Genomic DNA, 15,859 nt, shown 5'->3' with positions numbered 1-15,859 from the left:
GTCCAAAAAGCGAGGTCCATACAGAAATGGTATGTTGAGATCGGTGTGGAAGAACTTGACTGGTCTGCATAGAGCCTTGACCTCAACCCCATTGAACACTTTTGGGATGAAATAGAACGCCGACTGCGAGCCAGGCATAATCGCCCAACATCAGTGCCCGACCTCACTAATGCACGTGGCTGAATGGAAGCAAATACACACAGCAATGTTCCAACTACTAATGGAAAGCCTACCCAGAAGAGTGGAGACTGTTATAGCAGCGAAGAGGGAACCAATTCCATATTAATGCCCATGATTTTGGAATGAGATGTTTGATGAGCAGGTGTTCCCATACTTTTATTCATGTAGTTTACATGTCGTAGTACAAACATTATTGTTATCAAAATTATCAAAAGCTTGTTTGGTCTGTTTTCATCCTATCTTTATTCATGGCACAGGTGAATAACTATTCTTTTTTTATGTGAATCTCTAATAAATATGGTCATGCTTATATTTTGAAAACTACTCCATTTTGACACTCGTGCTTTCAAGATGTTAGGGCCGGGACGATACCAGTATCGTGGCAAGGAAACAAAACACAAAGTGGATTTAACTTCTTTGGGGAAACAGCCTTGAAGTTGGAAACAAACATCGTTATGTTTTCATCCAGAATCACTTATTTATTTTCAAAGCTATAGCTTAGAAAATAAAAAGGACCAAAGAGTCAAGTCTGCCTCACGTTTTCATTTTTGGCATGGGAAAAAATATTGCAATACTGGTATCGTCACAGCCCTAAAAGAGATATTAATTCAAAATAGATTTTGTGAAGATTCTGTTTCTTGTTGGAGAAAGTTGGCATAAGGGTTGACACTAAGCCCTACAATGAAATTATAGGATAAATCTCATAAGTGACATGTAAACAACTTTATAAATAGTTAGTCAAGGCACTCCTGGAAAACAATCATATATATATATAGATCACTCCAACTTGCCTCTTGTCCTCTTCATCTTGGTATCTATGCTCCCAGAACCATCCTCTCTCAGCTGGCGTGTGCCTCGGTGCAGTGTTTGGTCAGGGTGCTCTCCTGTATGAATCTCTCTCCACAGGAGGAGCAGCGATAGGGTCGTAGTTGACCCCTGGCAGGTCTAGAAGTCAGGTAGGCATTCCCTGGTGAAGTAGGTGTCGACAGGGATGGGGGGTGCTTGGCCGTCATGTGACGTTCCCAGGTTCGAGGGTCATTGAAGATGATATGACAGTGCTCACAGCTCGTTGGACCAGCTCTGTTTTTTTCATTGTCCACACCTGAAATACCAAGCCGACACGATGAAAGATCTGTTGATGTGTCCTTGAGCAACACAGTTGACCCCTATTTGCTCCAGGGGCGCTGTACTACTATGGCTGACCATATAAAAAAACTAACATTACACTGCACCTATTCGGTGTGTGACAATAGAAACATTGTAATTTTTTTAATAAAACACAAAAAATGTATAATTATAAAACGTGAAAACTGAAAGAAATATTAAGTACATAGACTGTATTAAAAACATTAAAATATTCTATATACCCTCAGCATCTCCTCCGTCTGTGCTTTCTTGGACAGAGTCTTCTGGGCCAGTGGGGGGCAGACTCCACTTGCTGTGGGTGCGTTGGTGAGCTGAGAGCAGGCGAGAGGAGGGGAATGTACGGTCGCAGACACAGCAGGCAAACACTGTGCGACCTCTGAGATGTCTCTCATACTCTACTGGGTGCTTGAAGCGTAAATGCCTCTCTTCTGTCTCTGCATCCTGAAAGGTCATGAAACACTGGTGGCACTGAGGAGACTGGGGAGGCTGAGCTAGGGGAAGAGAAAGCTAATTAGACACTGTTAGGAGAACCAGTGGATACACAATGATGTGGTGATTTGCTGCAAAGAGGAAAGATTGTCAAATACAGGTAAATATTGAGTCATTGAAAAGATAAAATAACAAGATACATATCATATCTAGATCAGAATAATCGGTTTTAAGACGCCAGTTCACAGAATTCCAAGTACCTTGCAAATGAGAGGTGAATCCATAGCCTAAACAAGAGGAAATACGAATAAAGAACCAGCCTTACCTGAAACTCTGGTTGAATCATTAGAGATTACTGCAGTGCTTCCCTGCTCTTCCTCTCTCACCGCACTGTCCTCCTCATCCTTCCAGTTCCTCTCCTCTCCATGCTGTCTCTCCCGGTGGCTTCTGAGTGCCGTCAAGTTGCAGAAGCTCTGGCTGCAGTCATGGCACTGCTGTTGTTCAGCCACAGCCCCGCAGCGGCGGGAGTGTGAGCGCTTGTGGGAGGACAGCTTGCGCAGGCTCTTGAGCGTCCGTCCACAGACCCCACAGACGTACTGGGACTGGCCCATGTGACTGCGCTTGTGCATGATGAAGGCTGTGGGGCGGAGGAAGCGGTCGCCACACACTGGGCACCGGAACTCCAGTTTGACCTTGTGGCCGTGGGCGACCCCGTCCTCCCCCGCGATGCCAGTACAACAGTGTCCCGTCAGCTGCCAGGAGGAACTGAAGCAGCGCTGACACAGTCTGCAGCACCAACTGGAGTCTGACCCAGAGACATCCTCAGTCTCAACAGCAGCCCAGAACCTCTCTTCAGTCTTTCCCTTCCTCCTCTTTTTCTCCTCCTCTGCTTCTTCCAAGGTGTCGGTTTCCTCAGGGAGTTGGTCGCCTGGAGCTGGAGTTGAAATACGACCGTGATTTAGTGGGATTGCAGGAGCAAAGAAAGTAAATGTGTTGAAAATCAAGGTTGAAAATAAGAGACTAATATATTGTATCATGTTGTAAAATGATCAATACTACAATTCTGTTTCTGTGCAAGTGTTGGCTTACAGGCTCCTAAACCCTTATTTGGACCCACCTGTAGTGCCTTGTTCTAGGCCCTCTTCTTGCTCCTGTTTGATGAGTGTGTCAGATGACAGTGGACCATTGGACATCTGCTCAATATGGTCTTCTTCCTCTTGTTTAACGATGACCATAAGCATGTCACCATTCAATGTCGCTCCTTTACCACATACTGTCTCCATCCTATTGTATTCTTTGAGATTAGTAGGCACATCAATAGGGTATGATGGAAAAGAAATGGCTTTAACATTTGGTCTTGATTGCTAAGGCTTATTATAAACAGTCTACCATTTGGTCTTGATTGCTAAGGCTTATTATAAACAGTCTGTCAGCTGTAGAACCACACTCTAGTCACAGATCAGACTACTTTACAAAATATGGTTATATAAAACATTTGTGTAATTTATTCAGTTTATAGCCTACGCAGTAAATATAACATATTTAGGTCAAAACATAACACCTAATTTGTACAAGATATCATGGCCAAAACCTGGCTGTGACCGTCAATGACCTCAAATTCCGTCGCCTACCTTGCTGCTCCTCAAGATTCAATGGATCCTCTGTCCCTTGCGGTTTAATGCACGGGTATAAAATAATTCAAAGATACCGGTAAACTACATCTCTTGTTTGCAGTAGAATAAAAATATTTGCATTATAACTAAATTATAGGCATGTTCTCCATGTTTGATGTCAACCGGTGCGCATCCGACGGTGGGATTGTGAAGAACATTTTTTTTTCACCCCAATGTTTTGACCGTGGCGTGACTGATTTACTGCCGCCCATTTGGACCACGCCCCATTCTGTCGTCTGCAACCGTAAAAAAAACTATTAGCGGCGCCTCACCATTAAAATAAAGCTTTTTATCACAATTTCACACTATACATAAGGGCGCAAAAAAACACAATCGCTGAATAGTAATTACATTTAATAACAATTGAAATTAGTCTCACATATGTCTTAAAATTAAAATGTAGTCCATAACACATCAATCTGATTTCAAAGTTAACGTCTTGAAAAATGTTAAATCTTACATTGACTCCCCTTCATCTGGGGAAAGTTAGTTTGTTCTCCACAGTGAGCAAACGACATTACCATTCAATACTTCCATGAGAACAGTGCCTTCAAAAGGGTATTCTACAACAAAATAATTAGAACCAGAAAGTGAATCCCACATGACATGTGTCCAGTTGGCCTACGTATGTACTTGTGCTAGGCTATATGTCTGAAATTAAATAAGCACAACATTAGAAAGGTGGCTTTTATTTTTATCTGACACAATAACTGAGTGAAACTAGAAATTAAAATATACAGTATGTAAACAGCTGTCAGTTCATCAGCAAAAGAACAAGTACTGCTTTTCTAAACAAAATAACCTTCTGTAAACATGAGGGAATGTAGGCCTATTAGGTAAAACGACTAGAGTATTGGCAGTGAAAATATTTTTCTTGCATAAGTTACAAATCAACCCTTAAACATAGAATAAATGACTAACTTGCAAAATATGAGGTTTCTAATTTTATTTTAAATAAATGGACAAAATAAAAAGGTATGTTAATCACTTGTATTGGCAGGCTAAATTATAACATTATTTTTCATCAGTTGAGAATCAGAGTCTGACAGTAAGAGGTTAACAATGACAAAAAGAGGTATGACAATGTTCCATGATCAAGCATAGCAATTTACACTCAAACTTCCATTGAAAAATAGATTAGGCCATGATCTGTCCTCGTCTCAAAACCTGCTACAGCTACTCAAATGTATAAAAGCACTGACCATTTTTTCAGATTAAAGGACACCCGCCAAAGAAAAATAAAATACTGTCAACTTGAAATTGATCATAGTTTAAGTAAATCGAATAACAACCAAAAGTAATCAGCTTCTCTAATGACCAACAAGCAACCAGAGTAACAATCTCCATTCAACAGAATATTCACTCAAACACATCAATACAACAACCCCTTGTGTTAAAAATGCCACTGTTGTTAGTTGACCTATAAGCCATTTCTAAACTGATAAACCTCTTGAGAAAGAGATGGGAGGATAACGTGCCTTTGTGTTAGAAAAAGGTCCCTCATTTTCACTTCTTACACCTCTCCCCTTGCATGCTGCAAATAATGCTCATAGAGTTGTGAGACAGCAGGAAACTGAACACCACACTCCGCACAATCCAAACCTCTCATTGTCGCCTTGTCCTCCTTGGATCTAGCAGCACGTTTAGTCGCATTCCCATAAATTCTACTCTGCTTCCTGTTTACATTCCCATCTTTTCTGTCAGGGTTTGGAATGGTCTCTACCTGTGAGTACAGTGGTGATAGAGGGCTTGTGAGCAGCTGGGTGGAGTCATATAACTGGAGGCCTGGTTGGAAACCTGGGTGTTGCATTGGGGGAGGCACAGGTATAAGGGGTGACAGTGAATGTAGTAGGTCTGAATGATTGGAAAAGTAATGAAGGAGATGTGAACCTCGTGGGTGGTTTGCTTGAAGAGGCGGAGAAGGGTAGTAGGTATGGTGGAGTTCCTGATGGGAGTGTGTTACGCCACTGTTCATGTGAGGGTCAAATCCATTCACGTTGGAAGGTACATCATGTTCATGTGTCGAGGGAGAGTAATCATAGCAGTCGTCCTGTATCCACATACTGTGGTCACCTGGTGAGGAATGGCAAAGCTGATGATTGAAAAGCAAATCTAGTGTCCTGAAGCTGGTGTTGCACTCCTCACATTGATAAGGCAGGCACTGCTGCTGTTCAAGTCCTTGGAGAGTTTTGTTTGGTCTCTCATCGATCCACTGGTACTCAGGGTGTTCTCGCAGCATGTGCTGCTTGTAGGGCCCAACGAAGCGGAAACCTTGGCGACACTTTGGACATGAGAACCGTCCTAGTTTCTGTCTGTGGATTCGCTGGTGAAGCCAAAGCTTTTTCCAGCTTTCCAGGGTCTTTCCACAGCAGTCACAGGTGTAGCTCTGACTGTGGGCATGAGTTAGCATGTGGGCTCGGAGTCTTCCTGTGTGTCTGAAAAGTCTTCCACAACGTGGGCATAAGTACTTCCTCGGGTCAGATTTACGATCTAGACTGTTCAACTTTGATACAAGTGGGGTGAGATTGTTTGTGGGTATAATGCATGTTTGAAAGGGCCGCAGAGTTGTAGCAATGGCTTTATTGGGATGTGTTTGTGAAGACAGACGACCACTTTGTTTTTGCTGCGAGGTAGGTTCACAGTTCAGCAACGAGGCAGAGGAAGCTGAACTCTGTCCAAGGTTCTGAAATGGGTGACTATCAGCAGCTGCAGGAAATACTAATTGGGTGACTGGTGAATGACTCTTGACACTTGGTTGCTGCGAGCTTTGCTGATTAGGGGCTCTAGGTTTCCAAATCCTAAATTCAGATTTGGATGTCATCTTCTCCCCCCTAACTTTGGTGCAATATTGGTGGTGCTCTTCAAATTCTGACATCACACTAAACAGCTGGTCACAGAATAAACAGCGAAAGAGCTTCACACCAGCATGGGTTTTCAGGTGGGTTTTGTACTGACGCCTCTGAACAAATCTCTCTTCGCAGATGTGGCATGTAAAAGATATGAAAGGCTTCTTCCGGCTCCCTCTGTCATTACTCTCCCTCAGGCCCTTGCAGGGATGTTTTTTTGCAGACGACAACTGAGTGAAACTCTTTCCACACCATGTGCAGTTGTAAGGCTTAATGGACCAGTGTGTCACCTCATGAATACGAATTGATGAGCGATTACTAAAGGCTTTCCCACATACTTTACAGATATATGGTTTTTCCCCAGTGTGCATACGTATATGAACCTGCAGACCAGACCAAAAGGGAAATACTTTCCCACAAATGTGGCATTTGAGTATCCCCCCCTTTCCCCTTTTTCTCCTTTCTTTCAGAGAAACAAGGGGTGTATGAGTGGCCTCATTTCTGTTATCCTTCGCTTTACTTTCAGACTCTGAGTCCTGGTTCGGGTTCTGCGAGTGCCACTTGCAATGAGCAAGCAATTCCTCTGAATTACTGAACTTCATTTTGCAATAAGGACACTTCAGAGGCTGACAGCGCTTGTTATGTTTCTTGACATGACTTTTTAAGTTGGATAGCTGGGCAAAGTCTTGGTCACAATCAATGCACTTATAGGGCCTTTCGCCTGTATGAGTGCGTAGATGGACGGTATATACAGACACAAAATCAAAATGGCGACCGCAGTACTCACATGTTTTCCCTGTGCCTTTTGGTCGACCCCTAGCCTTCGGACAACTGCTTGTTGGGTTATATTCAGTTTCATCGCCAACACCATCTCTCTCTTTCTTGATTTTTTTACTTGTAAATTCTTCACCTTGTACGACATCTGATTTCGAAAAGGACTCATGCGACATAGTTTCTAATATGTTTACATCAGTGACGATAGGATTTTGGTGACTCTCAGGCAAATCTTTAAATCCTTCATCTGTTGACTTACTTCCATTTGAAAAGCTGTCATTTGTGTTGCCCTCATACTCCCAAGCTGACTCGCCACAGTCCATCTCCTTTCCAACATCGACCTGCTTTGACATGGTGTCTGGATCTCCCTGTGAGGTCACACTTTGGAGTCTACCTCTAGCATCAATACACCTTTTCCTCTTTCCTTTTTTGTATTTAGTTTTTCCAAAAACAAACCGGGATCGCTTTCTGGGAGCAGTGCCAGCAGTTCCTCTGCATTTGTCAACTTTGAGTGGCTTTTTGAATTCAGTGCCATCACAACTAGTATTACAGGCCTCAACCTTCACACTGGTGTCAGTTTGGCATTGAAAAGACATGAGACAATTTGACTGTGCCAGGGAATTAAAATCCCCCAGCTCCATTTCAATATCCTCACACTTCACATTAGAGATCATGTCAGCAGTCCCACTTGACCTACCACCTCTCTGAGAATCAACGCGACTAAGCGACACAGACACATGCCTTGCTATATAATCTGAACGCTCAGTCTCAATCTTCTGATGTTGTGGTGTAATATCCTGAGAATTCACAGATGCTGTAATAGAACATGATTTTCTCTGTGATTTTCTCTGTGCTAATGCAAACTGCCTCACGAGTGTTGTTTTCTTTGGTGGTCGTCCTACTCTGTGTTTAGGCTCAACAGGAGTTTCCTCAGGCTGAGGACCAATGTTTCCTCTCTTTTCCTCTTCAGATAGCATCTCATCAGGTTCCTTTTTAATTACCATATTTTCTTCTGTTACATGGGATTGTTGCACTGAAATAGTGTTCATGGTTCTTCCTGGTCGTTTCTTGGTCGACCCCTTTGGTCGTCCCCTTTTCCTTTTTGGTTCCAAGGGTGAGATAGCCACAGGGCTGGATTCAGCTGGTTGATGGTCAAGGTGGGATGAGTCAAGAACAGACACCGCTGTATTGCTTGGTTCACGGTTTAGAGATATTGCTTTTGTTTCAATAGCTCTGAGAGACATGTCATCCCTGTTTTCTACACAGTTTGTAGTAAAAGAAATAGCATTCGCTCTGTCAGACATTGTTTCACTCCAATCCTTTGATTCTGCAGTGCTCAGATGAGAAGAACTCTCCTCTGTTTGTAGCACAGTATGCAGCATCTTTGCCTTCTTGTGAGGGCGACCACGTTTCCTAACAACGTCTACCGCTGCTGGCCTTGTTACACCCACCAGCTCCTTTGTGATACAGTTCAATGTTTGCTCACTCCCAGTAACTGATAAATGCACTTCAGGATTAGCACTTTCACATTGAGTTCTAGCATGACCAGTAGCAGGTGAATTAACATGCATTTTCTCCATATTTGCCTGGGTCTTTGTGAGCTTTCTTCTGTGATTAATGTCACCAGAGTTTACCTTTCTGGAATTAGGATGGACAACAGAAACCGGGGTACCTGGTAGTGACCGTGTGTCAGAGGGTTCAGCTACCACTTTGTTCTGTTGGCTTTTACTTTCTCTCTGTAGTTGGAGTCTTTGTAAGGGCTCCTTCATTGGGGGCATGTTATGGCAGTTGTCTATCTCCTTGCTGATCTTCTCTTCAGATGGCTGTAAAAAATATATATATTAAAAAAAGGGTATAAGGCGTTAATACTTTTCTTTTGCGCCAGTCTGTTTTCATAATCAAATATAGAAACAGCCAAACACAGCACATATCGCACAAATATATGGGTGTATTGTATCAGATATACAGTTCTAGACATGAAAATACCCTGAAGGGGGACACATTAGAACAGTAGCCAGTATCAGCAGTTACCGGTTTCTCGTTAGTCAAGGCAGGCAAGGGTTCAGGAGGGTTGCTATGGGCAGCAGATAAGGCTGACTGTTTCCTCATCATTGACTCCTCTACTGAAGGAAATTTTACTTTCCATGTCAGTCAGTCTCTTGCTCTATGTTTTCAAACCAAACATAGGGAAGAGGTGAATTCTCATTAAATCTAGATTCAGGATGGAGTTTTTCTAGCCTCTGGGATACAAGTAACAAGACGCTACTTTTTCCAACATACATTAGTGACTTTCTTATGCTATTTTAATACTTACTGTCTTTATTTTTAGGCAGGCTCTCTGGTGGGACTGATGAGGAAATGATAAATGTTCAACGTAGATCCTCCAATAACAGCCCAGGCAAGAACAATCATCCAGCTTTTGTTCAAACCACGCGCCTCCTCTTCCACCACAAACTAGCCAGGTAACCCCCACTACTGTCCCCAGGTACCTAAACAGAAGAAACAGAGGTTTGAGTCACGCGATTCTACATCATAACATTGAAAACTGTCTTGGTTTAACGAACTAACGGTCATGTTATGTTGTATTTTGAGTTTACTTCCCCTTTGCATGCAGAAATGTTAGTCTTTCTAGGGCTCCTAACAACACAATCCCCCACCCCATGGGGCCCCTGGCAAGAATGGCCAAGAACACCCCTTCTATAGATTGGGACAAGACAGGGATGGGGCTGTGCCACTGACTTGAAATCCTTTTTTTATAATAATTTAACAACCATATACCACTGGTCCCACTACATTTTGCATCTGTATTTTCTCACCAGATGTAGCAGGCTGTGCAACATAATATCCCCATGCTGTCATTCAAATTGTCTCACCAAACATCAGCTTACATGCATCTCACATACTCACACACTGGTGTAGTGTTGTTCTGTTGGGTTTAAATGTTGCACCTTGTGTCTTCCATGTCTTGAATCAAATTGATAGGTTGTAGGCACCACAACCCATTGAGGCTGTCTGACATCCAGTGATCTAAACGAAGTGAAAAGAACTAGCTACGGGAATTCCCAAATCAAATCTATTCCTCTTGTCTCTGTAGGCAGCTAGCTACAGTGCTTTCAGAAAGTATTTATACCCCTCGACTTTCACATTTTGTTCTATTACAGCCGGAATTCAAAATAAAAATAAAATGCTCACCCTTCTACACCCCATACCGACAAAGTGAAAACATGTTTATTGAAAATGTTTTCACATTTATTGAAAATGAAATACTGAAATATCTCATTTACATAATTACTCACACGCCTGAGCCAATACATATTAGAATCACCTTTGGAAGCGATTACAACTGTGAGTCTTTCTGGGTAAGTCTCTGAGACATGTGACAAACTCATTCCACGGAGGGCCAAAAGTCTGCAGGTTTTCACTCTTCCTTGATTGATGAATTAAGGTCACAGATTAATAAGGAGCTCCTCTCACCTGGTTGTCGAGGACTTAATTGAAAGTAAAAAAAAAAAATCCAGCAGGCACTAGGACCTCCATGTGAATGAGCTTGACTCACCTGCTTGAAGAACTTCGCACAGCTGGATTGTACAATATTTACACGTTCTTAAAATAATTATTCAGGCTCTGACATCTGACAAGATGATTGTTGATCAATGTTAGACAGTCTATTTAAAGTCTTGCCATAGATTTTGCAGACGATTTAAGTCAAAACTGTAACTAGGCCACTCAGGAACATTCAATGTCATCTTGATAAGCAACTCGTGTAGATTTGGCCTTGTATTTAAGGTTATTGTCCTTCTGAAAGATGAATTTGTCTACCAGTGTCTGTTGGAAAGCAGACGGAACCAGGATTTCCTCTGGGATTTTGCCTGTGCTTAACTCTATTCCATTTATTTTTATTAACATACAAAAGAAACTCTAGTCCTTGCCAGTGGCAAGCATACACATAACATGATGCAGCTACCACCATGTTTAAAAATATGAAGAGTGGTACTCCGTGATGTATTGGATTTGCCCCAAACATAACACTGTATTTGGGACATAAAGTAAATTTCTTTGCCACATTTTTTGCAGTTTTACTTTAGTGCAAACAGGATGCATGTTTGGAATATATTCTGTACACTCATTTATGTTAATATTGACAAGTAATTTACAATGTTGACCCAATCACAGCAATTATACTCTGTTTTAATGTCACCATGGGCCTCATGTTGAAATCTCTGAGCAGTTTCCTTCCTCTCCGGCAACTGAGTTATGAAGGACTCCTGTCTCTTTGTAGCGACTGGGTGTATTGATACACCATCCAGTGTTTATGAATAACTTCACAATTTTTACCCATCTACCAATAGATGAGGTTGTCATTCAAAAAATGTTAAACATTATTTTACAGAGTGAGTCCATGCAACTTGTGACTTAAGCACATTTTAACTCTTGAACCTATGTATGCTTTCCATAACGTGGTTGATTACTTGACTAAAGACATTTCAGGTTTTCATTTAATTAATTTGTAAAAATGTCAAAGAACATAATTCCACTTTGACATTATGGGGTATTGTGTAGGTCTGTGACAAAATCTCAATTTAATACATTTTAAATGTAGGATATAACACAACAAAATGTGGAAAAAGTCAGGGGTGTGAACACTTTCTGAAGGTACGGTATGTAGCTGTGTCAACTTACGTCAGCTGTAGCGAAATTCTGCAGGTAGGCCGACATGTTGGAAAACATGCTCTAAATCCAGTTAGCTAGCTAAAGAAACATGCACGCAATAGCTAGATCTGTTTTATGTAAAACTCGCAGTTACTCACCCAAAAATGTGTTAGTGCAAACTTGTTCTCGATTCACCAGTTAGATAGCTGTCGACATGATGAAAGCTAGCTAACTAGCTAGCGTCAACATACCGTTTTGTAGTCCAAACCCGACAAAATATCAATATTTATAAATAATGCATTGCACATAACATGTATGTTTTCGCCAACGTTCAGATACAGTGGTGTGTGCCATAATTTTAAATGTTCGCTTATTGTATTCGTGATTCAATTGTTTTTTTCTCCTCACTCAACATCCCGTAGGCCGGAAATGGTGTCGCGATGCCTGCCTACCTCATCAAAGATGGACAACAGGGGAAAAAAAAAATACCCAAAAACGGTGTGCAGTGATAATAAAATTCTCATGAGATGGCAAAATATTCTACGACGACTAACCCCTATTTTTGTATGCTATGTGCATTCACAAGTGACAAACTATGTCAGAGAGCTATCCCAAGCAATCAGTGCATACATTATCTACATATCCATCATGCTCTCTTGGCAGAGGCTATAACAGACCCTGACTTGTAAAACAACTAACCAAAATCTAAAACTGTCTCTTACCTTAAAACCTACCTCTAACCGTAACCTAATTTAAGTCATTCTGGAGAAAAATTAATGTTTTGCAGATCAGGAGTGTCCTTATAACCTTTTCCAGCTATCACTTATGGCTGCTGCTATTGCTTTGGTTCCTGAAATACGGAGAACACACAGATTATTACACTTTAGTTGCTCCAAAAGAAAGGGAGAGAGCGGAAACAAAACAATATTTTATTCCAAGACCACAGAAATGGCTAGAAAGAACCAACATGTTCTTGTGATATGGCCAATGCTGCTTATACCACATTTTCAGTAAAGCTACTGTAAAAAAAACAAGCGCATTTTCAAAAGACAAACTATCATACAATGTTTGTGGTTATCTGAACCATACACTGATTGTGCATATGTAACATTTTCAATGTCATGACAAACACACTGAAAAATAAAATCAAGGTAAAAAAATCAAATCTAGGCTACTGACAGATTAGTTGTAAATTGAGTAGTTAGATAAGAGTTAAGCCGCTACCTTACAAAAAGGAACCATACCCATAACCCATAGAAGATGTTTATGTCTGTGGCAGATGCAGAGGGTTCACATTGGGAATGCTTTTTGCACTGTTCATGTCTGTAGTATTGGGAGGGAAGAGGTTAATTGTTGGTATAACAGCTGACCTGGTTTGGTGAAGGAGCTTTTATGCCACATTCACGTGCTAGTCGGAACTAGGAAACACGGACATTTCCGATTTACTAACTGGTTTTTATACACATGCTGTGTTCAACCAGTTAGCAAGTCGGAAATGTCAGAGTTTCCTAGTTCCGACTAGCATGAAAACGCATCCTCAATCACAAAACAGTCATCATCCGAAACCTCAGTTTTTACAGAAACGGCAGACAACCCTGTGCCCCTATCCGGGCCTACTGCTTTGTGGTCGTATACAGTTACATTCGTTGAAGTTTGAATGTTGAACGCCAGCTCCTTGTCACCATTGCTTTGAGGCAAGGAGTATGGGCTGCTCCCCTCCCCTTTTCTGTGACCATTGAGCTGCTTGCCAGACATCAGACCTAGTTCCTGTGCAAAAAAGGATGCTGCCATTGTGCAACGGTGCCTCTCGAGCAGCTTGACAGTTTGGAAGGGCTCCTGACACACTCTACACTTCAAGTATTTTGTTCCAGAAGTCCCTGGAACGGGCTGCTGTGAGACCATATGCATCCCTAGCTGCAGCTCCCCACTGAACGGGTCCGGACACGGCTGACGCTGGACAACCTTCTTAGCATACCCCGCGGGCTGTTTCCTGTTACTCAGCACTGTGGCAGTGGTGAATCTGGTTTCAGGAGTTGCCCGATATGATCCACACTGGTGGTGGCCAGGCTGTGGTGACTTATTGTTACTGAGCAGGAGAACCCCGCACCGCAGGCAGCCATGGACTTTATTTCTTGCATGAGTGTTGTGGTGCCATACGAGTAAGTCTTTTGTTGCAAAGCCCAGTTCACAGTAGGCACACCTGTAGGGCTTTGTCCTTCCAAACTTGCGCAGGGTCTCCACCAACACCACCGGCTGGAATTGGTGCCAGAGGTCTGTTGTTGGGGCACTTGGACCAGGTGGAGGCTTTGTAGCTCGTGGAATAGGGGCCGATAGCATCGGAGTCGGTCCAGGCTTAGCCCAGCTTCCCTGCCCCGCCGTCAATACCAGCCTCGAAAGCTGCTCCTTGTACTCTCTCTCCCTCTGATATTGTTCCTTCTTTATGGTGCTATAATTAATTACAGTGTGGCCTGGTTCATGTAACCCACTGTGGTCCATCATATCAACATACATGGAGAACTCTGTTCCACAGGAGCAGATGAAACCAGCCGCAGGACAAAAGTGGTCATGAAATGACGTTTGGTCTGGAAAGACCCTTTCACAACTAAAGCAAAAAGGGGGTCCACCATCACCAAGCTCCCTTTCCCCTTTCATATAGTTCCGCTTTTGCATCTTGACCTGTCCTCAATGTGATGATTCATGTAGAATAGAGTCTCTCTGGAGTGTCTGAGGTAACAGAAAGGATATTATTTCAGAAAGCCTGTTCAACTGTACTGATTAGAAATGATATATACACAGGGAAGTATTGCATAAAAAGCAGGGCACATAATTCAGCAAGGTAGCTGTAGGGCGTGCTAGCCTTGAGACTTACGCTAACTTGTTAAGTAGTGTGATATTGATAAATTCACTATGTAGCTAGCTAACACCTTGGTCGTAAATCACTATGAGGTCGCCACCCAAAGACCGGCGCTGGCCCAAATTTGGGGGTCTTTGTTTCTTGGACCAGTGGGATGTTCAAAAGCTTAAACCCAATTTGCAGACTAAAGCTTAATAGTTCATCGACACAAGTAATTACATTTGACATATATACCTAACTATATTGATAGCTCGCCAGTCAGCCTAGGAAATGTTTGTTAGTATAGCTATAGCGTTAGCTATCCATTCCCAAAACATAGCTAGCCTAGCTAACGTTAGCAGCATTACCTTACACCGGCGAGTCACTGCTGTCCACGTTCATATTACTGCCATCGATCATCTACAATTCTGACATTTGTAACTTTGCTATAATATTGCTACGTAGCTTTATTCATATTTCATAACCTTATAGGCTGAATTTTGGAACGCATCCGCGGCAGCGAGGTGGAAAATACAACTTACTTCGTTTCGTTGGCGGGTAAACTTCCAAATGCAATGTAACACTGCCGCCTGTAGGGTTGGAGTATGCAAGTTGATTAATTGAGTCAAAGACAAAGAGCCGAAGCGAGAGGGTTTACTCCGCCCAAAATCTTTCCACGGAACATTCATTATTAAACAAGAGAGGAGTTTTTGTATGGGGTCAATGAGTATGGAATTTAATCAAGATAAAACATGAATAGCTGTTTTGATACGTGAGGTTTATTTGATCTAATAGAAGTTTCGTAATGCTTAGGTTGTAAAAAGCGTACTGATATAAGCGTGACGCACGGGACATCCCGGCAACTACGGAGTCATCCTAAATGTAATTTGAGACTGTGTTTATTTATGAAGCAAGCGTAGCATTGAATACAGGCGGTTGAACAGCAACACCCCTAATTGAATATTCAAAATTATATTAAAATTACGAGTTGTAATCCACCAATCCAAAGAATAGACGGGAGTTTGACAGGCCCCTGTTCCACTGTGTACAAATAATCCCATTGTCAAGGCGGAGACAAGCATCGTGTCATTATATCCAGTATCTCTGGTTGAGTCTGGTAATGAATGAAGGGAAGAGGGGAGCTAGCCTAATACAAACCTATTTTTACATTCCGTTTCGCAACAAAGAATGTAAATTCGCGAGATCATGATGGTTTGCACAACGCTAAGAAAGCAAATATGGGAAAAATGCTCAATTATCAACATATTTATCACACATGCATTCCTAAAAACTACTTTTTATGCCTTAATGGCTAACCAGTCAGTGCC

At 42.1% G+C, this 15,859-nt stretch overlaps 1 protein-coding gene across 7 annotated transcripts; it reads right to left on the bottom strand.

Annotated features, from left to right (window-relative positions):
- Positions 1 to 318: 318 nt before the first annotated feature.
- Positions 319 to 15,222, bottom strand: LOC118367822 (zinc finger protein 668). Of its 7 annotated transcripts, XM_035751506.2 has the most exons (9): positions 14,900 to 15,067; positions 11,857 to 14,422; positions 9,956 to 10,075; positions 9,363 to 9,537; positions 3,387 to 8,871; positions 2,873 to 3,049; positions 2,081 to 2,689; positions 1,548 to 1,817; positions 319 to 1,282 (listed from the first exon to the last, which is right to left on the bottom strand). In XM_035751506.2, the coding sequence occupies exons 6-9, from the start codon at positions 3,036 to 3,038 to the stop codon at positions 1,020 to 1,022; spliced, it is 1,308 nt and encodes a 435-aa protein (XP_035607399.1). In that variant the 5' UTR covers positions 3,039 to 3,049; positions 3,387 to 8,871; positions 9,363 to 9,537; positions 9,956 to 10,075; positions 11,857 to 14,422; positions 14,900 to 15,067; the 3' UTR covers positions 319 to 1,019. The 7 variants fall into 7 exon arrangements, with proteins under 7 accessions (XP_035607399.1, XP_052350632.1, XP_052350636.1 ...); XM_052494672.1 differs by lacking the exons at positions 319 to 1,282; positions 1,548 to 1,817; positions 2,081 to 2,689; positions 2,873 to 3,049; positions 14,900 to 15,067 and adding an exon at positions 9,080 to 9,212 and having other exon boundaries at positions 3,703 to 8,871; positions 11,857 to 12,142; XM_052494676.1 differs by lacking the exons at positions 319 to 1,282; positions 1,548 to 1,817; positions 2,081 to 2,689; positions 2,873 to 3,049; positions 14,900 to 15,067 and adding an exon at positions 9,080 to 9,212 and having other exon boundaries at positions 3,703 to 8,871; positions 11,729 to 11,857.
- Between the last annotated feature and the right edge of the window lie 637 nt (positions 15,223 to 15,859).

The sequence above is a fragment of the Oncorhynchus keta genome, chromosome 34 (assembly GCF_023373465.1).
Source record: "Oncorhynchus keta strain PuntledgeMale-10-30-2019 chromosome 34, Oket_V2, whole genome shotgun sequence".
Classification (NCBI taxonomy): Eukaryota; Metazoa; Chordata; class Actinopteri; order Salmoniformes; family Salmonidae; genus Oncorhynchus; species Oncorhynchus keta.
Note: the sequence above shows the minus strand (reverse complement) of the source record. Positions and strands in the feature narration are given on the sequence as shown.

Excerpts from the sequence above, each read along its gene's own strand:
- LOC118367822 (XM_052494672.1), bottom strand. The coding sequence starts at position 9,160 with ATGATGAGGAAACAGTCAGCCTTATCTGCTGCCCATAGCAACCCTCCT. Across the intron at positions 8,872-9,079 it reads CCTTGACTAACGAGAAACCG|CCATCTGAAGAGAAGATCAG; the intron begins GTAACTGCTGAT and ends TATTTTTTACAG.